The sequence below is a fragment of the Acinonyx jubatus genome, chromosome B2 (assembly GCF_027475565.1).
Source record: "Acinonyx jubatus isolate Ajub_Pintada_27869175 chromosome B2, VMU_Ajub_asm_v1.0, whole genome shotgun sequence".
NCBI lineage: Eukaryota > Metazoa > Chordata > Mammalia > Carnivora > Felidae > Acinonyx > Acinonyx jubatus.
This window is the reverse complement of record NC_069385.1, coordinates 101,920,148-101,937,683: the sequence shown is the minus strand read 5'-3', so window position 1 is coordinate 101,937,683 and position 17,536 is coordinate 101,920,148. Positions and strand designations below refer to the sequence as shown.

The 17,536-nt window shown below is 44.4% G+C and overlaps 1 protein-coding gene across 6 annotated transcripts in view; it reads left to right on the top strand.

Annotated features, from left to right (window-relative positions):
• The window catches only part of TFAP2B (transcription factor AP-2 beta), a 30,027-nt gene extending 13,849 nt beyond the window's left edge, over nt 1-16,178 (top strand). For 3 of the 6 annotated variants that reach the window (XM_027057583.2, XM_015079759.3, XM_027057586.2), the window contains 5 exons: nt 4,231-4,450; nt 6,102-6,220; nt 8,384-8,525; nt 11,373-11,632; nt 12,689-16,178. In XM_027057583.2, coding sequence (XP_026913384.1) covers nt 4,231-4,450; nt 6,102-6,220; nt 8,384-8,525; nt 11,373-11,632; nt 12,689-12,750 — 803 coding nt within the window. In that variant the 3' untranslated portion in view covers nt 12,751-16,178. Of the gene's footprint in view, nt 1-4,230; nt 4,451-6,101; nt 6,221-8,383; nt 8,526-11,372 lie in introns of all 6 variants that reach the window. The other 3 variants (XM_027057581.2, XR_003419579.2, XM_027057582.2) reach the window with 3 other exon arrangements.
• The last annotated feature ends 1,358 nt before the right edge of the window (nt 16,179-17,536 follow it).

Here is a 17,536-nt window from a genome sequence, read left to right as displayed (position 1 = left end):
AAACCTGTGAGATCACGACCTGAGCCAAAGTCAGATGCTTAACTGACTGAACCATCCAGGTGCCCCAAGAGTTCACAGAATTTCAAAGTTGGAAAGCTCAGACACTCTTCTCCAACTCCCACCCTCCACCCCCAGTGGGGAGGAGGGGGGAACTGAGATCAAGAGAAGATAAATGACTTTCCCAAGGTCCCACACACCAAGTAAGTGATGGGACCATTCAGTTTATAGCTTCTTAGACTTTGCCCCTAAAGGATGCTAACACTGGATGTTCGTAGTTCTTTATATGCCAGCTTTCTTTGTGAGAATCCTTTTATTTTTCTTTCCAGGATTTCAGTGCTCACATTTATAGATGTGCTGTATATCCATGTGAAATAATATTTAGCCCTCAGGTAGATGAGAGACAATGCAAGTATAAAAAGAAAAGGTGCTCTGCTGGTAAGAAGTACTTATTTCAAGCAGTATTCAACCTCTTGTTGGCTTCCTGGTGCAGCTTACATATTTAAGTCTGAGTACCTTTCAGAGGGACTTACCTTTGAATCCATTAGATGGGTTCATTTCTTCCTTTCTTCCCCACCAGCAGATCAGACCCACAAAGGGTCTGTTTGCAGTCAAACACAGAGATCTCAAGGCTACGGTTTCATAGTTAAGTTTAAAAAATACACATTAAGAGCTAGTCTATTAACACTTTGGTTCTCTATAGTCCACTAATGAATAATATTTTCTGTAATCAGTTTTCCTTCCTCTCTCCTTAAATAAAACTCCAGTCACTCTAATGAAATACTGATTGGGTTTAAACCTTTTTTCTTCTCCCTAATATAATGCCAGGAAAAAAGGAATGGAGCAAGTTTTGTGGATGTTACATGCAGAAGTTGGCCATGATATGCAACTGAGAACTGAATAGGAAAAAAAAAAAACCAACCAGTTTTAATGTATGCACAGAAAATTGTAAACATGTAAAGAACTGAAAGCTTCACGCTGAGTTTTGCTATGCTCCATTTCCTTACCATTTCCTGCTGTCGCTTTAAACCTATCTTAGTCATCTCTGGGTTCCATGAGCAGGAACAGTGTGCTCATAATTACTAACAAATCAACCGGGTCCTGTTGCTATCTGGGTTTATTGATAAGCTGGAGGAAAGCAGAAGGGAAAAGACAAAGAGAATAAAATATGGGGTTAACCAGCTGAGCTAAGCAGGTGTGAAAGTGGAGGGGAAGTTAGATAACACTGCTAGGGATTCAAAGGAAAGTTAGGACAAGAAATGTGTAGGGTATAGTCTAAGATACCAAGATTAAGGTCAGAGTGGGAGAGGGTTAGAACCTGAAGATGAGAGAGTAGAGGGTAGGAAGATGATTTATACTTAAATTAGAAAATGGAAGGGCACCTGGGTGGTTCAGTTGGTTAAGTGTCCGCCTTCAGCTCAAGTTATGATCTCAAGGTTCCTGAGTTCAAGCCCTGTGTTGGGCTCTATGCTGACAGCTCAGAGCCCGGAGCCTGCTTCAGATTCTGTGTCTCCCTCTCTCTCTGCCCTTCTCCCACTCCCACTCTCTCTCTCAAAAATAAATAAACATAAAAAAATAAATTAGAAAATGGAAATATAACCTGAAGCATGTCTGCTCAAATGGCTTGCATCTTTGGGGGACGGGGGGAACAACAACAAAAGAGGACAACAATGTGTTGACAGAAGCTGACTGGATTGGTGATATTTAGGTGATAATACATTTGAGGAAAGGTACAGTCCGTGGAACGGAAGAGAACACTATACATTCCCCAAAGGAAATGGCTCTTGTCAGGTAAATCAGGCAATTAACAATAGTGAAATTAGAGGGCAGGTTAAAAAGTGTCTCTAAAGGCTTGGCTTTTAGAGACATCTAAAACTGGGACTCTGACAAGCAGGTAAAATTCCAATCCTAAGGGGTATTGGTTGTTCAGTATGGGAAACGGTTGTTCAGTATGGGAACTTATTATTTTCAACTTAGTAAGGTTTTTCCTTCTGTTAAAATATTCTATAGTGAGGTTTATTTTATGTTAAAATATTCTTTCCAAATAGTATTTAAATATGAAAATATTGCTGATGTCAAAGATGAGATTTTTTTTACAACTTATTTCTATAGTTCATACCATGTTAAAATTACAAAATTATATCTATATTTTGGAGAAAAGTTTCTCCAAGGTTACTTGAAGCTAATTCCCATGATCGTAAATTATTTGTTTATAGTTCTTGAATACAAATCTGAAATATGGAAATCAAGAGTGCTGTGAAGAATAAGACAGATCAAATTAGATGTGGATGTTGTGTAAGGGAATTAAATGACAGGGTGTTCTCACCAAAATCACTGTCTTTTAAATGACTTTAACTCCGTATTTTACTCAAATGTAATTAATACTCACACTGTGACTTTTCATTGGTTCACTCTCAAAAGGGAATATGAGAATGTGATGAGGGGAATCAGAAAGAAGAAAACATGGTCTGTAGCCCTCCCCCCCCCCCCCCCAACCAGGACAGTGCAGAAGATCCACTCTGTTACCTAACATCACTCACCTGTTCTGAGACAGGGCCTTGAACTCTGCAGATCCAGAAATACTAAAACATCTAAGGAGTAGCAAAAGGAAATGCTCCAGGACCTCCATCCATTCTCCTAGGAAAATCCTTTTCCATGAGATGTTTGTAAAGGGCCAAACTGCAATTCCTAATAAATAAGAGATTTGGGACCAGCCTGGCTTTCAGGAGTCTCCAAACAATCATGGAAGTCTGAATGCTGGAATCTGTAGTAGAGAGAATAAGCTGTTACAAAAATACTCACTGTTGGTTATTCTATACAAGAGAAGTTGTACAACTTGTTTGACATGTAGAGTTTTAGGCTCTGGATGGTGGAAAGAGCATGTCTTCCCCTACCAGGATGATAGGATAAGACATAATCTTTATTAAAGAGAAGGAATGGGAGCCTTCTTTTTCATGCCAGATGCATGTTTCAATAAATCCCCTGAACTGGTGATCAACAAATATTGTTTGAAGATTTGGGGGCTTCATATCCCATCGGAAGAAGCTAAGGTGTAAGGCAAGCCAGGAAAAGTCACCTGCCCTGTGGCTTCTAGAGCCTGCAGAAAGAAAATGAGCTTCAGCAGTGTAGAAGTCCAAGGGAGCAAGACTGCCCGGGAATTGGGAGATTGACCATTCATTGTTCCTCATTCCCAGCCCTTTGGTTCTACTGAGCCCCGCCTCTTCCTGAGGTGCAGATGACACTGAAACACAATTAAACAGAAATACAGGCTGGAGAGACTGAATGCGCCTGGGTAGCAGTGGCAACCAGCTGTCAGCTCTTATTAACTTCTGCATAAAACATACCTTGAGTGCGGTTTGTTATCAATTACTTGCCGAAATGAAACAACTGGGGCAAGGCAAGACCTCCGCTCACATGAATTAGAGTGATTGGTTGATTGATCAGGGCACCTGTTGTAAATCATAACTGCTCCAAACAATCACCAGCCGGTGCTTTAGTTAATTTGTAAACAAAATTCATGTCACTGTGGAATTGCTTTCACTGGAGAGGAGCATTTGGGTTCATTTCTAAATGAATATGTTGTTATGATGTAGGAAAGAATGAGATCCACTTTACAGAAATGAGCAGCTCTTTCGAGCCCAAGCTTAATGGTATTACTTGGCTGTTCTTGAGCACAGTGTCTGAAAGAGCCCACTCTCCAATGCTCTCCAGTGATGACCATAGATTTGAGTCCAATAAGAAAGGAGGGAGGGGTTCTCATACAGAACATTGGTATTACCATTTTATACCATTGATAATGTAATCACTCCCAGGCTTCAGCACCAAATATGATTATTATCCTTAGGGGATGGATGAGGAATCTAGGATTCAGAGAAGTTCACAGATATCTAAGGTCACAAGCTAGCACATGGTGGAATAGGATTTGCCGGGTTTCACAGCATAATTCAAACTCTGGGCTGTTTTGATTTTGTATAGTAAGCGGGACTGTGGCAAGGGGGCACTCATAGCTACACACATGGGGTAAGTTTCCAGAGGAGTGATGGCTTTTCCATTTGTTTGTACACAGTGCTCTGAACGCACCGCAGCCCCACTGGAACAAACACTTCCTCCTCCAGCTTTCCACTTGGCGCCTGTCCTGTGGCCTCGCCCCTGCGCACGCACCGACACATTCTATCAGCCGGTCACCAGGATCGAAACCCGGTCACCTTTATGGCATATTTTTTTTCTCCCTAGTTCCGGTTCCTCCCAAATCTGTGACTTCTCTGATGATGAATAAAGATGGCTTCCTGGGAGGCATGTCCGTCAACACCGGCGAGGTATTTTGCTCGGTCCCGGGCCGTTTGTCTCTGCTCAGTTCAACTTCAAAGTACAAAGTAACTGTGGGAGAAGTTCAGAGACGGCTTTCGCCCCCCGAATGCCTCAATGCGTCTCTCCTCGGCGGCGTCCTCAGAAGGTAAAACCCCCAAATCGGTTACTATGGGGTGAAGGAAGAGGGCTCTCCCGGAAACCAACATACAGCCCGGCGCAGTTGCCTAGCAACTGGGCGTCCAGAGCGCGGCCCCCTCCCCCCCCCCCCAGCTGCGCGTGCGGAGAGCTACGGTCGCCACGTGCTGAGGGCAGCGCGCGCAAACGCCGCCGCCCCGGGACCCACGCGCTGCCAGCGCGCGCCGCCTCGCCCTCCCGCTGCGATCGGTGGCGGGAGCCTCCCACTTTCCCTGCCCTGTGCCTGGCGCGGGACTCCTTCCCAGCCCCGGGACACTTCGAGGGCGTTCTGTAGCCTGAGTGAAACTCAGAACCGACACACACTTATCTAAAACAGACGTTTCATGGAATAAACCACTTTGTACCAGTAACGTACTGTGATACTTCTCTGTTTTGTTTTAAAATATGTTTGGCGGCCGACTAAATCGGTCACTAGCCACCAAAGCATTGTTCCCTCGGCTTGAAAAATTCTGCACTAGACTTGCGACCTCTTGTCTTCAGTAAGAACACCGCCAATAATAACAATGGAATATTAACCGTTATCCCGTGGGGGCATTCAAATGGTCCTCAATATTGGAGGAAGACATTTCATGGACTCCTTGTGAAAAATGGAGGAAGAGGTGGCTTTTATCTTAAGATTTTAAAGCCTCTCCCCAGATTCTCTGCCAGTGCCTGGACAGAGGACACTTTGGTAGTGTCTCTGATAGGAAGGTGACGCTGTAGGAGACGAACTTTTCAAGCTGGCCTATTTGGGGGGTTGAAAGTCCCTTTCTTTCCTAAAAGTGGCTGTGTGAACTGTACCACCAGAGAGGTCAGAGTAACTGGGTTTTTTCTTGTATTTTTGCCAAGACTTTAGCACATACAGGGAGAGATGAGGGAGGAAGTAAGGGGGTGACTCATGGATTTTTCTCACTTTGAATCCTTTTGCCGTGCTCTCCAAGTGAGTCCTTTGAGTCCTGGAGTGTGGAAGTTTCTTTCATTCACCCCCTGGGCATTGAGTGTGTGTGTATAAAACTTGCTATGAGATTAAGTGAGATAATCAATATACAGTGCTTATCGCATAACTAAACTCCCTAAAGTGTTAGTTTAACTGTTATTGCGATTACCATCATCATGTTGGTTTCATGTTTCAGTCTTCCTTCCCCTTTTAACCCAACTCCATCTTACAGCAATTCTTGACCCCTTCCTTCCTCGAAAGGCCCACCTGTTTCAGCTAGTGCCTTCTCTCTGAACCACCCAGTTCTTTCCTTCTTTTCAGCAAGGTAGCGCTTGCCCAGTTTCTGCTTTACCAACTGGCTCCATTACAAGGAAAGAGCTTGTGTGTTTGCATGTGCAACTTCTACCTTTCTGGACCCACAACCTACATCCTAATTATTCCCATCTGGTATCATTTTATTTTCTCATGAGATAAAAAAAAAAGACTCAATTTTTTTATGCTCTGTATTGCAGAAATTAAGCAAACCTCAGCAAACTATCAGCAAATAACCACAAGGAAAGGGGGAAAATGTGCTAACCTCAAGTTAAAACCTCTTCAAGCTCCACTGGGCTTTAGATTGCTAAGTCTAAACTTTGTTTCAGGAATACTCTGAGGTTAATCAGAATGTTAATTCTTGCAATTTCAGAGCCAAATCGAAAAATGGGGGGAGATCTTTGCGAGAAAGGCTAGAAAAAATCGGTTTGAATTTACCCGCGGGCAGGCGCAAAGCAGCAAATGTCACGTTACTCACCTCCCTGGTGGAAGGTAAGCAAGACGTGTGGCCATTTCACGAAGTGGCTGAGTTTAACTGTTGGCTGAAGGCTGACATTTTACACGTTTCATGATTAACTGGAAATCACTGCAATTGTTGTGCCCTTATGAGTCGAATGTCAAGAGGCTGCCTGAGAGAAGTTCAAAGGTCCTTTTACTTAGAGGGAACTGGCAATTGTAGAGAGGCCAAAGGACATGTGCAAGAGTGCCTAAGCTCTGGAGAGTGCTCAGGTCCAGACTCTAAGGCAGTGCAGAGGTCACTTGTACCACCATGTGCAGGAGACAGTGTGTGAAACTCCCTCTGTATGAATTCTCGCAAGAGTAACTCTGTAAGCAGCAATCCATTTTATATTCCTCTCCTTCCCAGGTTCTACCTCTGAATCGTCAGTAGTAGAAAGCACATTGTCTTTTTTCATAAGGAAACTATTATTGCACTCCTGACCCCTAATGGTTATTTTAAAACTCATGCCACTCCCAGGGTTCTATCTCCTGCTGATTACCTGGGACTTATTATTGAAATATGGCTTAATAAGGCCAATGATGCCTAGGAGAAAACAGGGTGCAGGGTGGTGCTGAGGAAACATGGAGGGGAGTCACGTATGATCTTCAGTGTAGATTCATCAATTGTGAATTAAAGAGCCATAATTATGACAGGCACATTCTAATTTGCTCATCATTTTGGGGTTGGGGATGATATTTATGGTATGTAATAAACAGGAACTTCTACACAGTTGAGAACAAGAGGATCTGCAGTTAATTTGTGGGACGGGGAAGGGATACGAAATACAGCCAGATGGTCTTAATGAAGGAAGTTATAGAATTTTCTCTAGAGTCTAACATGTTGGTCTTGGTTTTTTCTTCTATTTTTATGGATGTGATATTATGACACTCCTGTGGGGAATTGGTTTTTGGAGGAGATCTTAGAATATGTAAGCAGCAACCATAAAGTCATCACATTTACAGGCATTGCACTTTGCCATCTTTAAGGCAGAGTTGCCTGGCCCAAACTTACCCTCTGGGGAAGCAGTCACCAAATTTCCAGATCACACTGATTAGCAGTTGATTCTCAGCCTGGGGCGTTTAGTTTTTGCCCTTCAGGGATTTGTTAGTATCACAATCCTCATTTTAAAAAGCAGTCAAGGTTATCTCTGCCTAAGACTTGAATTTGGGTGTAGAAGGAAGGAAACTGTAAAACTACTGAAGTTACAATAGTTAGTTGGCAATTTTCAGTTTTATGGATCTGGATGGTTGTAAGCACCATGCCTGAAGTCTTTTGTTGTTACTATGATAATGATGATTAAAAGTAAGTCATGCTCCTTAAAAATCACATAGCTATGGGATAATTCACCATATCTCTTTACCATATTCAGGATCTTCCCTGGAACACCTAAGGCTGTGCATGAAGGGCTATTCGTGTTTTATTTGAAAGGTCTTCCACATAAGCTGAGGACTCAGATGTCCAGGTTTTCTATAGTTGTTGTGTCATCTTTCTGCAGTAGAAAGTTCTTGAGTAGGAGAATGATGACAGGAACCTCTGAGGAGAGACCTGAAACCTATCAGGGAACTGACAAAGAATACATATTTCATTGTTGGACAGAAACACTCATTCCTTATATGTTTCTTTAATATATGTGGACATGTTCACACGTGGAATTGTTTGTATATATTTGTTATTAATAAGATATTTTTTCCTAATGCAATTATAAGAAATACAAAAGATAACACAAAAGATAGGAATACTTTTAAACTTTATTTAAAGCAGGTATAACGGGTGCTTTTTAAAAAGGGAAGGGGGAAATCTGGCTTGAATGTCTAGCCAACTGTCTAGGTGCAATTGTAAGGTGGCTCCTGAATATATCTGCCCTTAAGTGAAAGCATGGTGTGTAGGAGACCCAAAGCTTTTCAGGGGATGTCTAGCTAGGACTTGGCTAAAAGGATCATCAGAGAGAGGCTGGAAAGAGCAGCAGGAGCAAAGTTTATTCCATCAACTTTATGGCTTGAGAATCCTTTTTATCTGGGCATCAGTCTCACCCTTGCTTTTGCCCCCAACAGCTGGCCTCTTCTATAAATAACAACAGTTGACCAGGGACTGTCTCCTGTCCTAGATGATCAGGGACTAGGTGCTGATTATTATTACCTCTACTCTCGTCTTTTCAGGAGAAGCTGTTCACTTAGCTCGGGATTTTGGGTATATTTGCGAAACAGAGTTTCCTGCTAAAGCTGTTTCTGAGTATTTGAACCGGCAGCACACGGACCCCAGTGACCTGCACTCCCGAAAGAATATGCTGCTCGCTACAAAGTGAGTATCCCAGACCCTCAGCCCTCCTCTCTGACTCCCACCCTGCTGCTTCCCCTCGCTTGGGAGGACAATGCAGATCTCATTTGTGGGGCTGGGAAGCAACTCAGTGGTCCAAGTAGCTTTTGCAGCCTGTGGATTGCTGGCTAGGATGCCCTCCCAGCTCCCCCCTCCCCCCCCCCCCCCCCCCCCCCCGCAAGTTGATTAAAGGCTGTGGGTTTGTCTTGATCTCCTCTATTACCAAGTTTCTTGGGGAGAATGGCTTTATTATTATGAATCCAGGCTTTTTACAGTTCTTATCCCCAACCCTGGGGATCCCAGGCAGGACTTTTCTGGGTCTTTCCTGGATCCAGATCTTCCCTGGATCCCTAGGTGCACATTTCTTCCTGGTTTCACATCTCCCGTCATAGGCACACTCAGGATGTCTATATGTCACCCACATGTACCCATCTCCACCCGCAGCTCTAATTATTCTCTTTCCAACGTTGCTGTTTGGCATCTTCCACAGACGTAAAATTTACTACAATTCCAGAGGGGAAAATAGTAAATCTCTGGCTAAATTTAGGTCTAGAGCTCATTTGAACTTTTACAGTGGGTTTTCTATTTATTTGATTTACTCCTGTCTTTGGCTTCAGTGTCATATTGTTGGTGTTTTATGGCCGGCTCAGGCCTGCAGTGGGCGGCGCTGTGTGCGTCTGCGCGTTTCTCTCCAAGGCTCGGCCCAAACAGCGGCGCTCATTTATTTAGTGCTGGAGGACGCAGTTTGTTCCGTTGACAGCGTAATTTAAAGAAATATATGGAAGGCTGAAAAATCATTTGCTCAAATTTGTCCAGATGTTTTTGAGACGTGATTGGAATTTGATTGCCCCTTTCCGCAGGGTCAAAAAATATTAATGTCCCAGAACTTTAATTGCTTACAGACCCTGCTTTGGGCTTTGAAGATTTAGAATGTTTGACTCTGAGCATTTGTTCCCCCCAGTTCAGAATTTCTTTTTTGGCACTTTGGTAATGAGTACAAACTTAAGGACAGATTTAACCATCTCTTTCTATGATCAAAACTTGGCTCTCGTCCTGTTTTTCAAAGTTTTTCTTCTGATGTACCAGCTAGCAGTATAATGGATCTGTTGCCCTCCTACCCCTTGCCCTGCTGTCTGGTGGTGGGGGACCTGTTGGTGCTTTATAAAAGAGTAAATGTACTTTGGGGGAAAATAAAACTAAAGTGTATAAATTAGATAATAGGATTTCACCCACCAACTCTTATTTCCCGAAGGAATCCTTGTAACTTCCTCCACCCCATCACTCCTTGAAGCCCTGTGGCTTCACTTAGGACAGCACTTCTTAACCTGGGGTGAGTATCAGAATCATCTGGGGAGCTTTTCCAAGGTATTTACTTGTGGACCTAGCCCCAGGCCCTCTGAATTGGAATCATGGGGTAGAGGCATGGATACATGCATCTGAGCCCCACAGGTGCTTCTGAGGTGCCTAAGAACTGCCCTATTTACTTCAGCACCGTCAGCACCACCATAACCTATTTCTTCCTGGTTGTGAGGATGTAGGTGTGCATTTTGAATGGAGTAACCAGTAGAGAGAGGGTGGAGAGATGCCTGTCAGTATTATCTAACCACCAGCCTTAAAACTAAAACCTTTTCACCTGCTGCAGGTGGGGGTGGGGGACGTAGTCTCTGTCTTGTTTAGCCATTACTCTTCCTGAGAGTAATCCCCCTGGCAAAGGATGCCCCAGGGTCACTGATAAGGGCCTCTGGGTAACTGCCTTGTTGACCTGTTGGCCAGGCCACGTGTTGCCAAGCGTCAGGCCACACTGGAGGTGAGGGTGGGGGGTGGGGAGGGACTGGGACTGGAGTTGTATAGACCCATGGACTGGTGGAAGCAGGTTGACAGGAGAAGTTTGCCAGTCTGTGAAAGGTCGTGGCCTTTGGGATGCCATGCCACTGGACCTTCTGGGCTAAAACCATCCTATATTAAGCCTCTTGTCCATCTCCTATATTAAAAATTTCTCAAATAAGCTCAATTCGTAGGCACACAGTATTTCTAAGGCTGAGAGTTTCCTCTAAATTGTAGTTGCCCTGAGGAAATAAAAACCTTCAACAAATAAAAGTCTACCCTCCCCAGTGTCTTACCCATCTACCTGTAGGTTTTGTTTAAACAATGTAGGAATCCTTTTATATTGACAACAATCCTGTTGTACAAAGATTTTCAGTAGCCTGTACTTAAAAGAAAGGGAAAGGGGGGAAAATACCTTCCTTCCCAAATACTGCAGGTAAACAGATTTTTGCTTTGAATGGAATCAGCATTCTGTCCTGGAATAAACAGTTGCTTGCCCTGGGCCATGCAAGTCTCTGGCAATCTGCTTCTGTGCCAGGGACAGGCTTGTGGTTTAGGGGCCTAAATCTTTCAGGGCTTTTTGAGTCTGATCATCAAGAGGTTAGAGAGGCAGAGGAGAGAAGGGGGAAAGGGCTTAAAAAAAAAATCTGCCAGGTAAGAGCCAAAAATGACTGAATAGTAAAGATCAAACGCTAAAGCCTAGCGGATTTCCCAAGCAGGGTTTAGGCGGTCCTGGAATGAAGGAAGAAAGACTGGATGTGGGGAGAAAGGCAAGGCTTTGGGCTGTAAGGGGTGCATAACTTCCCCACCCCCGCTTTCCTTCTCGTCCCAGCTGCTCTAGAGGGGAGAGTGCCGTGAAGGGAAACAGAGCGGAATCGTCCGCATTAGCCTCGCTCTCCGGCTCTATGGTGACCCGGCGCCTCTGGGCTAGTGTGCGCGTCTCCTTTCTAATGCCAATGACAACGACACCGATAGTGATTTTTTTATTCCTCTCCCACCTCTTTGCAGGCAACTTTGTAAAGAATTTACGGATCTGCTGGCGCAGGACCGGACGCCAATCGGGAACAGCAGACCTAGCCCTATCCTGGAGCCGGGGATCCAGAGCTGCCTCACGCACTTCAGCCTCATCACGCACGGCTTCGGAGCCCCGGCCATTTGCGCCGCACTCACGGCCCTGCAGAACTATCTCACCGAGGCGCTCAAAGGCATGGACAAGATGTTCTTGAACAACACCACCACTAACAGGCACACGTCTGGGGAAGGCCCAGGTAGTAAAACTGGCGACAAGGAGGAGAAACACAGGAAATGAAAAATAAAAAAAAAAAAAAAAAGAAAGAAAGAAAGAAAAATGTTTTAAATACAAAAGGAAAACAGAAAAAAAATTTAATTTTAGCTTTAAAATGTTGGATTGGCTTTGGAAGAATTAATTATATTAGGTAGAATACACATACAATCAAATTTTAAAAAAAGAGCTAAATAACTTTAAAAAAAAAAACTGAGGCTTACAACGGAGCAACAATATCGGTTCTCAGTGTCTATTTCAAGATACACTTGGAGACAAACGTCCGGATTTTCCACTTCGGTTCTTTCGAGCTTAGTAATACTGATAATAAAAGAAAACCATGATTTTCCCCCTTTGGAAAAATAAACATAAGACTAAACATGAGAAAACGCTAACTTATTGGAAGAAAATCGGAGAAACATTGTTGGTGTCAGTGCTTTGAGAGTTGGTTGACTGAGACGCACGAACTTTTTAATTTTTAATATTTTTTTAGGAAACTCTCGCAGTCCCCGCCCTTCCCCCTCACCTCACCCCTCTCCCAACCACCCTTTTCTATGTTGCCCTCCCTCCCTCAAGCTGTCACGGGAATTTTCCGGGATGAACATGAGTGTGGTTAGCCCTTTTGCGTTTGCCCCTCGGTTACCCCCGCCCCGCCCTGCGCCCTGCGTTGTTAACTCACCGGTGCCCAGCTCCCGTTGGCACCCTTCGGGGAGGGCGAGGGCGGGCGGGGCGGGAGGCCCGCCGTGGTGCCGGCGGTGGCTGCCGCTTCTGCGGGCCCGCCGAGCAGAGAGGCTCCTGCGGCTGAGGAAAATCCGGATCAATAAGTTGATTCAGACTCATCATCAGTTCCTTTCAGAAATGTTACTAATTCCCAGACTTGCCAGCACCTGCATACAGAGAATCTTGCATTTGTTATGTTTGTGTCATCTACCAATTTTAAGAACAATAGTAAAAAAAAAAAAAGCACAATATGAATACGTTGATTAGTATGTAATTCCTTCGGAGGGGTATGTACCATTTCATTCTCTTCTGTTTTCCAAAGCTTTGCCCGCATGGTTTATGAGCTTCTTCAAAGAGGACTTGGGCTTCCTACACAATCTATAAGGTACAGAGAAAAAAAAAATCCGATCCTTTTTAAATCAAAGCCTGTGTGTCAGAATTCTGCAGGTGCACTTCTTTAAAGAAGCTCAAAGGGAATAATTTAGAAAGTGGCCAATAAGAAATTGAAGCAGCTTTGAGTCTAGTTGCTAACAGATACCTCAACACGGAATTCCAGGGGAGGGGGGGGGGAGCTGAAAATGAATTTTAGGGGAGAAAAGTAAGGATTCGTGGAGTCCAATATTTTAGCAATATTGCCCTGCCTTTGAAATAGATTCCATTTCCTTGGGCTCTTTGGTGATTGCTGTTTTAGCGGGTAAGGAAGCAGCTTTTCGAGTGGTCCTGGGCAAGAGGGTGGTGCAAGCTTCCGTGTTTCAGCAACAATTGTTTTCTACAAGATGCTTTCTGAATGAGGCATCACCACCCCCTCCCAAGACGTGCACTCGTTTTGGCATATGATGGCAAAATAATGAATGCAAAGTGAAAGGAGATGTATTTCAGCTTTGAATTTTACCGTCTGTATACCCTGGGACTATTATTCGCAGTGGATAAAGTTTCATGCATTTACTGTGTCTCATTCTGGCAGCCCAGCTCCTTTCTTGGGCTTCATCTGGGCATTATCGTGAAAATAAATCTGGAACCTATTGTCCCCACTCTCCCAAAAGCAGTGGGGAAATCCACCCCCAGTAGTCTAAATTTAGTGTTGATACACGCACCTCTTTATACAAAGTAGACCTTAGGACCTTTGCAACATCCCTGGAAGTTAAAGATCCAGTTGTCTGTTCTTCAGGATTCACAGAATCCTCTGGGACTCTCAGTTCTGCCGCCCCAAAGGGCTTTGGCCTTGGGCGGGGGGGTAGGTTGGAGGATTGGGCTTTAGGCACCTGCTGAGAGCTTTGCGCTGACACTTTCATGGGGAAGGGAGTTAGGGAGCAGGTTTTAGGTCACCTGGAAGGTCCAAGCAACGGTTACTGTCACTCCCCAGCCCAACTACCGCTAGCTCCTTTGGGGACCTCTGGGTGTGCAGGGCTCAGCCCCAGACCGGGTGAAATACAAAGGCCGGGAACTAACCCCTACGGAGGGTGTAGACACTCCATCTCTCCCCAGCTCAGAAGCCTGCGCCTTTGTCCGAGGGCCTGGCCGCTTGCATTGTATGTATTCTGGTTGCAAAAGGCCAGGAGAAACCACACTGAAAACCATCGTCTCCTTTCCTTGCAGGGCAACGCGCCCCACGCGTGTGACGTTCGAGAGACGCGATGGACGCGCCTTGCTCTTACTGTGCAGGTCCTGAGAGCGTGTGGGCCACTGACGCCCAGTCGTGTTGAGGACATAGAATCAGCCGCTGGAGGGGCCGCGGGCCGCGCGGGCCCTTTTCGCTCTCGGTCTCACCCTAAGGGCTAAGGCGACCGAGAAAGCCCCATTCTCCAGTAGGTAATGGGGCGGCGCCACGCGGGCAGCAGGCGGGGAGGGGTCTCAGCGCTGCCTTTGCCCTTTGCTACCAGCGGCCGCTCCGGGCACTTGCTCCCCGGAGGCAAGTGGCCTAGAAATGTCCAGGGAATCGGAAGCTTCCCCCGCCTTTGCCAGGATGAAAACTCTCCCCCTCCTCACGCTCCTAAAGGCGGGTGATGGGATAGGAATCGTGCTATTTGGCTATGCAGGCCCCCTTCAACTCCCTTCACCCTCATTCGTGTGTTCCTCCGCGCCCCCGCTAAGTAGAGCCCCTTGCGCGCCTCCCCTGCGCCCCTCCCCGCGTGGAGAGAGCTCACTGCCCCCTCCCTCCCTCCCTTCTCCTTTTTAGGTACGACCCCCACCCCTTTGCTTTCCTTAGCCTGGCCCGCTACGTTTATCTGATAATTGAGTTATTAAAAGATTTGGTTTCCTTGGGCCCATAAATCAATAAACAGTAGGATTAACGCAAGAGTTTGCCTTTTAAGTCAAGGGAAACGTTTAAAACAAGCTCTTCTGAGCTTTGTTTTCAAACCAAACAGGTGAGTTGCAGCTCTTCCTCCACCCCTGCACTCTTTAGACAGCCGCGTGCCCCCCTCCCAAACGCTCAGTCCCAAACCAACATAGCTAAAGATAGAAAAAAGGAGTCAGGATGTGGCAGCGTTGCCTTCACACTTTCCACTCTGCAAGTTCCTTTGGAGGTTCCAGAGGTCGCCTGACCATTCTCTGTCCGACCCGGCCTCCCCTTACAGGTATTATGGGTCTCAGGGGAGAAACAAAACAAAACAAACAAAAACAAAAACAAAACAAAACAAACAAAAAAACGGCGGGGGAGCTGTCCAGGAAAGTATTCCACCATCAAAACGATCTTTAATTTTTCCCCTAAGCTGGGAAAGTAACTTTCTTTCACCACCCCCACCCCCAAAATTATCTTCCATTTTCTTTCCTTCTCTCTGGCTCCACATCCTTAGCTTTCTCCACCCCCACATAAAGAACCGAAGAGGCTTTCAAAGACCTGGCTGTTTTATTTTCTTTGGCCAAGGAAACCACTTTCTCTCAAGCAATTATTTCATATCCTATGAAAACTTTGGTTGAATGGAAAACCTGAAGCCTCGGACTTATCTACACACTGTTCCTCTGGTACAAAGCCTTACTTAAAAGGGCAACTCCTTCTTACTTAGAGTGTTTATAGAGAATTTGTCATCACATCTGATATCCTGTATGCGTAATACATTATGTGGAAAGGAAATAATAACCTTAAACCATCTGATGTTGCCTCAAGAGCCCAAACAGTGTTTCCCCTCCTGTGCCAATATATGTTAAATTACCGGGGTAAAAAAGAGAAAGAAAGAAAGAAAGAAAGAAAGAAGAGTAAGAAGAAATATCAAAATTCATTTTTGTTTTCTTTCAAAAGGTCGAATGAACACTATTCTTTAAATGCCAAAATTGACTCCACTGTTGAGTTGGTCTCTAATTCACTAACATTGTTTTTGCCACACAATCGAGAAATATCAATCTATTGGCTCTTCAGAAGAAGAGCTCTGGAGGGTATCCATGTTAAGTTTGTATATATTTATTTATGCTTAATTTAATGGGAATGTGTAAATATGGCAAGTAGTTTGGGATTATTTATCTGTGAATCTATACCTCTGTGAATGGGTGGTTAAAAAAAAAAACCCCAAAAAAATAGCTTGCCCCTAGGTAGAATCCTATCTGAATTTTTCTGTTCTTTATAGACGAGCTGTTATGGTAATGGGTAGAAATTGGTTTATTGTCCAGTGTTGATCTGATTTACACAAATAAAAAGACTGTTGTGTTTTTGTTGTGTTTTCATCTTCAGTTTCTTGAATATGGACATTGTTTAATTCTACAGACAGAAAAAGTATAGCCAAGAATTTTTTTTTCTTTTTGTCCCCTCTCACTTGAAACACAGGCAATGTTTTCATTACAGCATAAATACAATAAATTTTGCTTCTTAGAAAAACTGACACTTTGTTTTCACTAGGAGGTGTTTTTTATTTTCTTAATTCCAAGTTGACACTCTTCTCTCTTATTTCGAACTAGATTTGCAATAAAAGCTCATGTTAACTGCATCTCTTGGTTTATTTTGCCCTTTAAAAAATGAGGCGTCAAATTTACTTCCCAGGCAACTAAAACACTCTGTGTCCCAGTAACTAAAGGGCTCTGGTTACAAGTCAAAGATGATGCTCCCCTCCCACTGCTAATGGGATAGCATTCTGGCATGGTGTTCCTTGGAGGAAATGGCGCAGGAGATGCCCACAGGGCCAGGTATGGGCTCCTGTACCCGACACCTTGGGATTTGGAGGAGTTAACTGTCTTATTTCAGGATTGAACCCAACCCTGACCTCACCAGCTGTGCAAAGCCCTCCATAAACAAATGAGGAACAGCTCCTTTGACCCAGAGGAGGAAAAAGGCATAGTTGTCTTAGGAAGTTAGTTCTTACCTTGGGCTCAGAGGCTGCCTAGAGAAGCCAGAGTTTTTCTCATTTGGGTTAATGGGCTGCAGCCCAGCCCTAATGGGCTGCAGTGATCAAACATCTTCTCAATCTGTATTTCATCCCAAGGCTAGGGTGTCTTCCCTCAGGCAAGGAACGTAAAGTCATCCAAGATGTTACACAGTCTGGACAAGTCACTGTTTCTCTTTGGACCTCAAGGTCTTTATCTGAAAAATGTGGGTCTCCTAGGGTCCTTTCCAACATCAATATTGCCTAGTTTAATTACAAAAAGCGGAAACAGTAATGTGTGTATAGATTTAAGGATAATCAGCAAAGTCAAATCTTGGTAACTCCAGATTATAAGAGTACTTAGCATATAGTTGGTGCTCAGTTAATTAATTAATAATATGCCTCCCATATCAATTTTCTGTTTTTCAGGTGAATCATTCCCAGTTGGACTTCCCTATAGGGAAAGACAGAAGGGACAATGGATCTGCTTTATGTGAGATTTTCCACTTCTTGCCTTCCTTATTAACTAAAGAAAGGTGGGGAGGGTATCATGGCTAGAACTATAAAGGACTAAATAAAGACCCCACCCCACCCCCCCCCCAAAAAAAAGGAAGGGAAGTAGAAGGATGGAAAGAATTGCAGGGGAAATGTGATTAAGAGGGCATGCAATCCATTTATCTATAATGAAAATAGGTGTATGTATTTGTCTCTGGCTCAACTATATTACAGAGTTTCCTTTTCATTTGCTTTTTGGAGAGTGAGAGCTTGGTTACCACTGGGATTATACAAAGTGGGTGGTGAGTAATTTCCCTTTCCTATAGCAAATTTTCCTACAGAAGTGTTACCTCCAACTCTGGAGAAACAGACCTGCCTGCCATCTA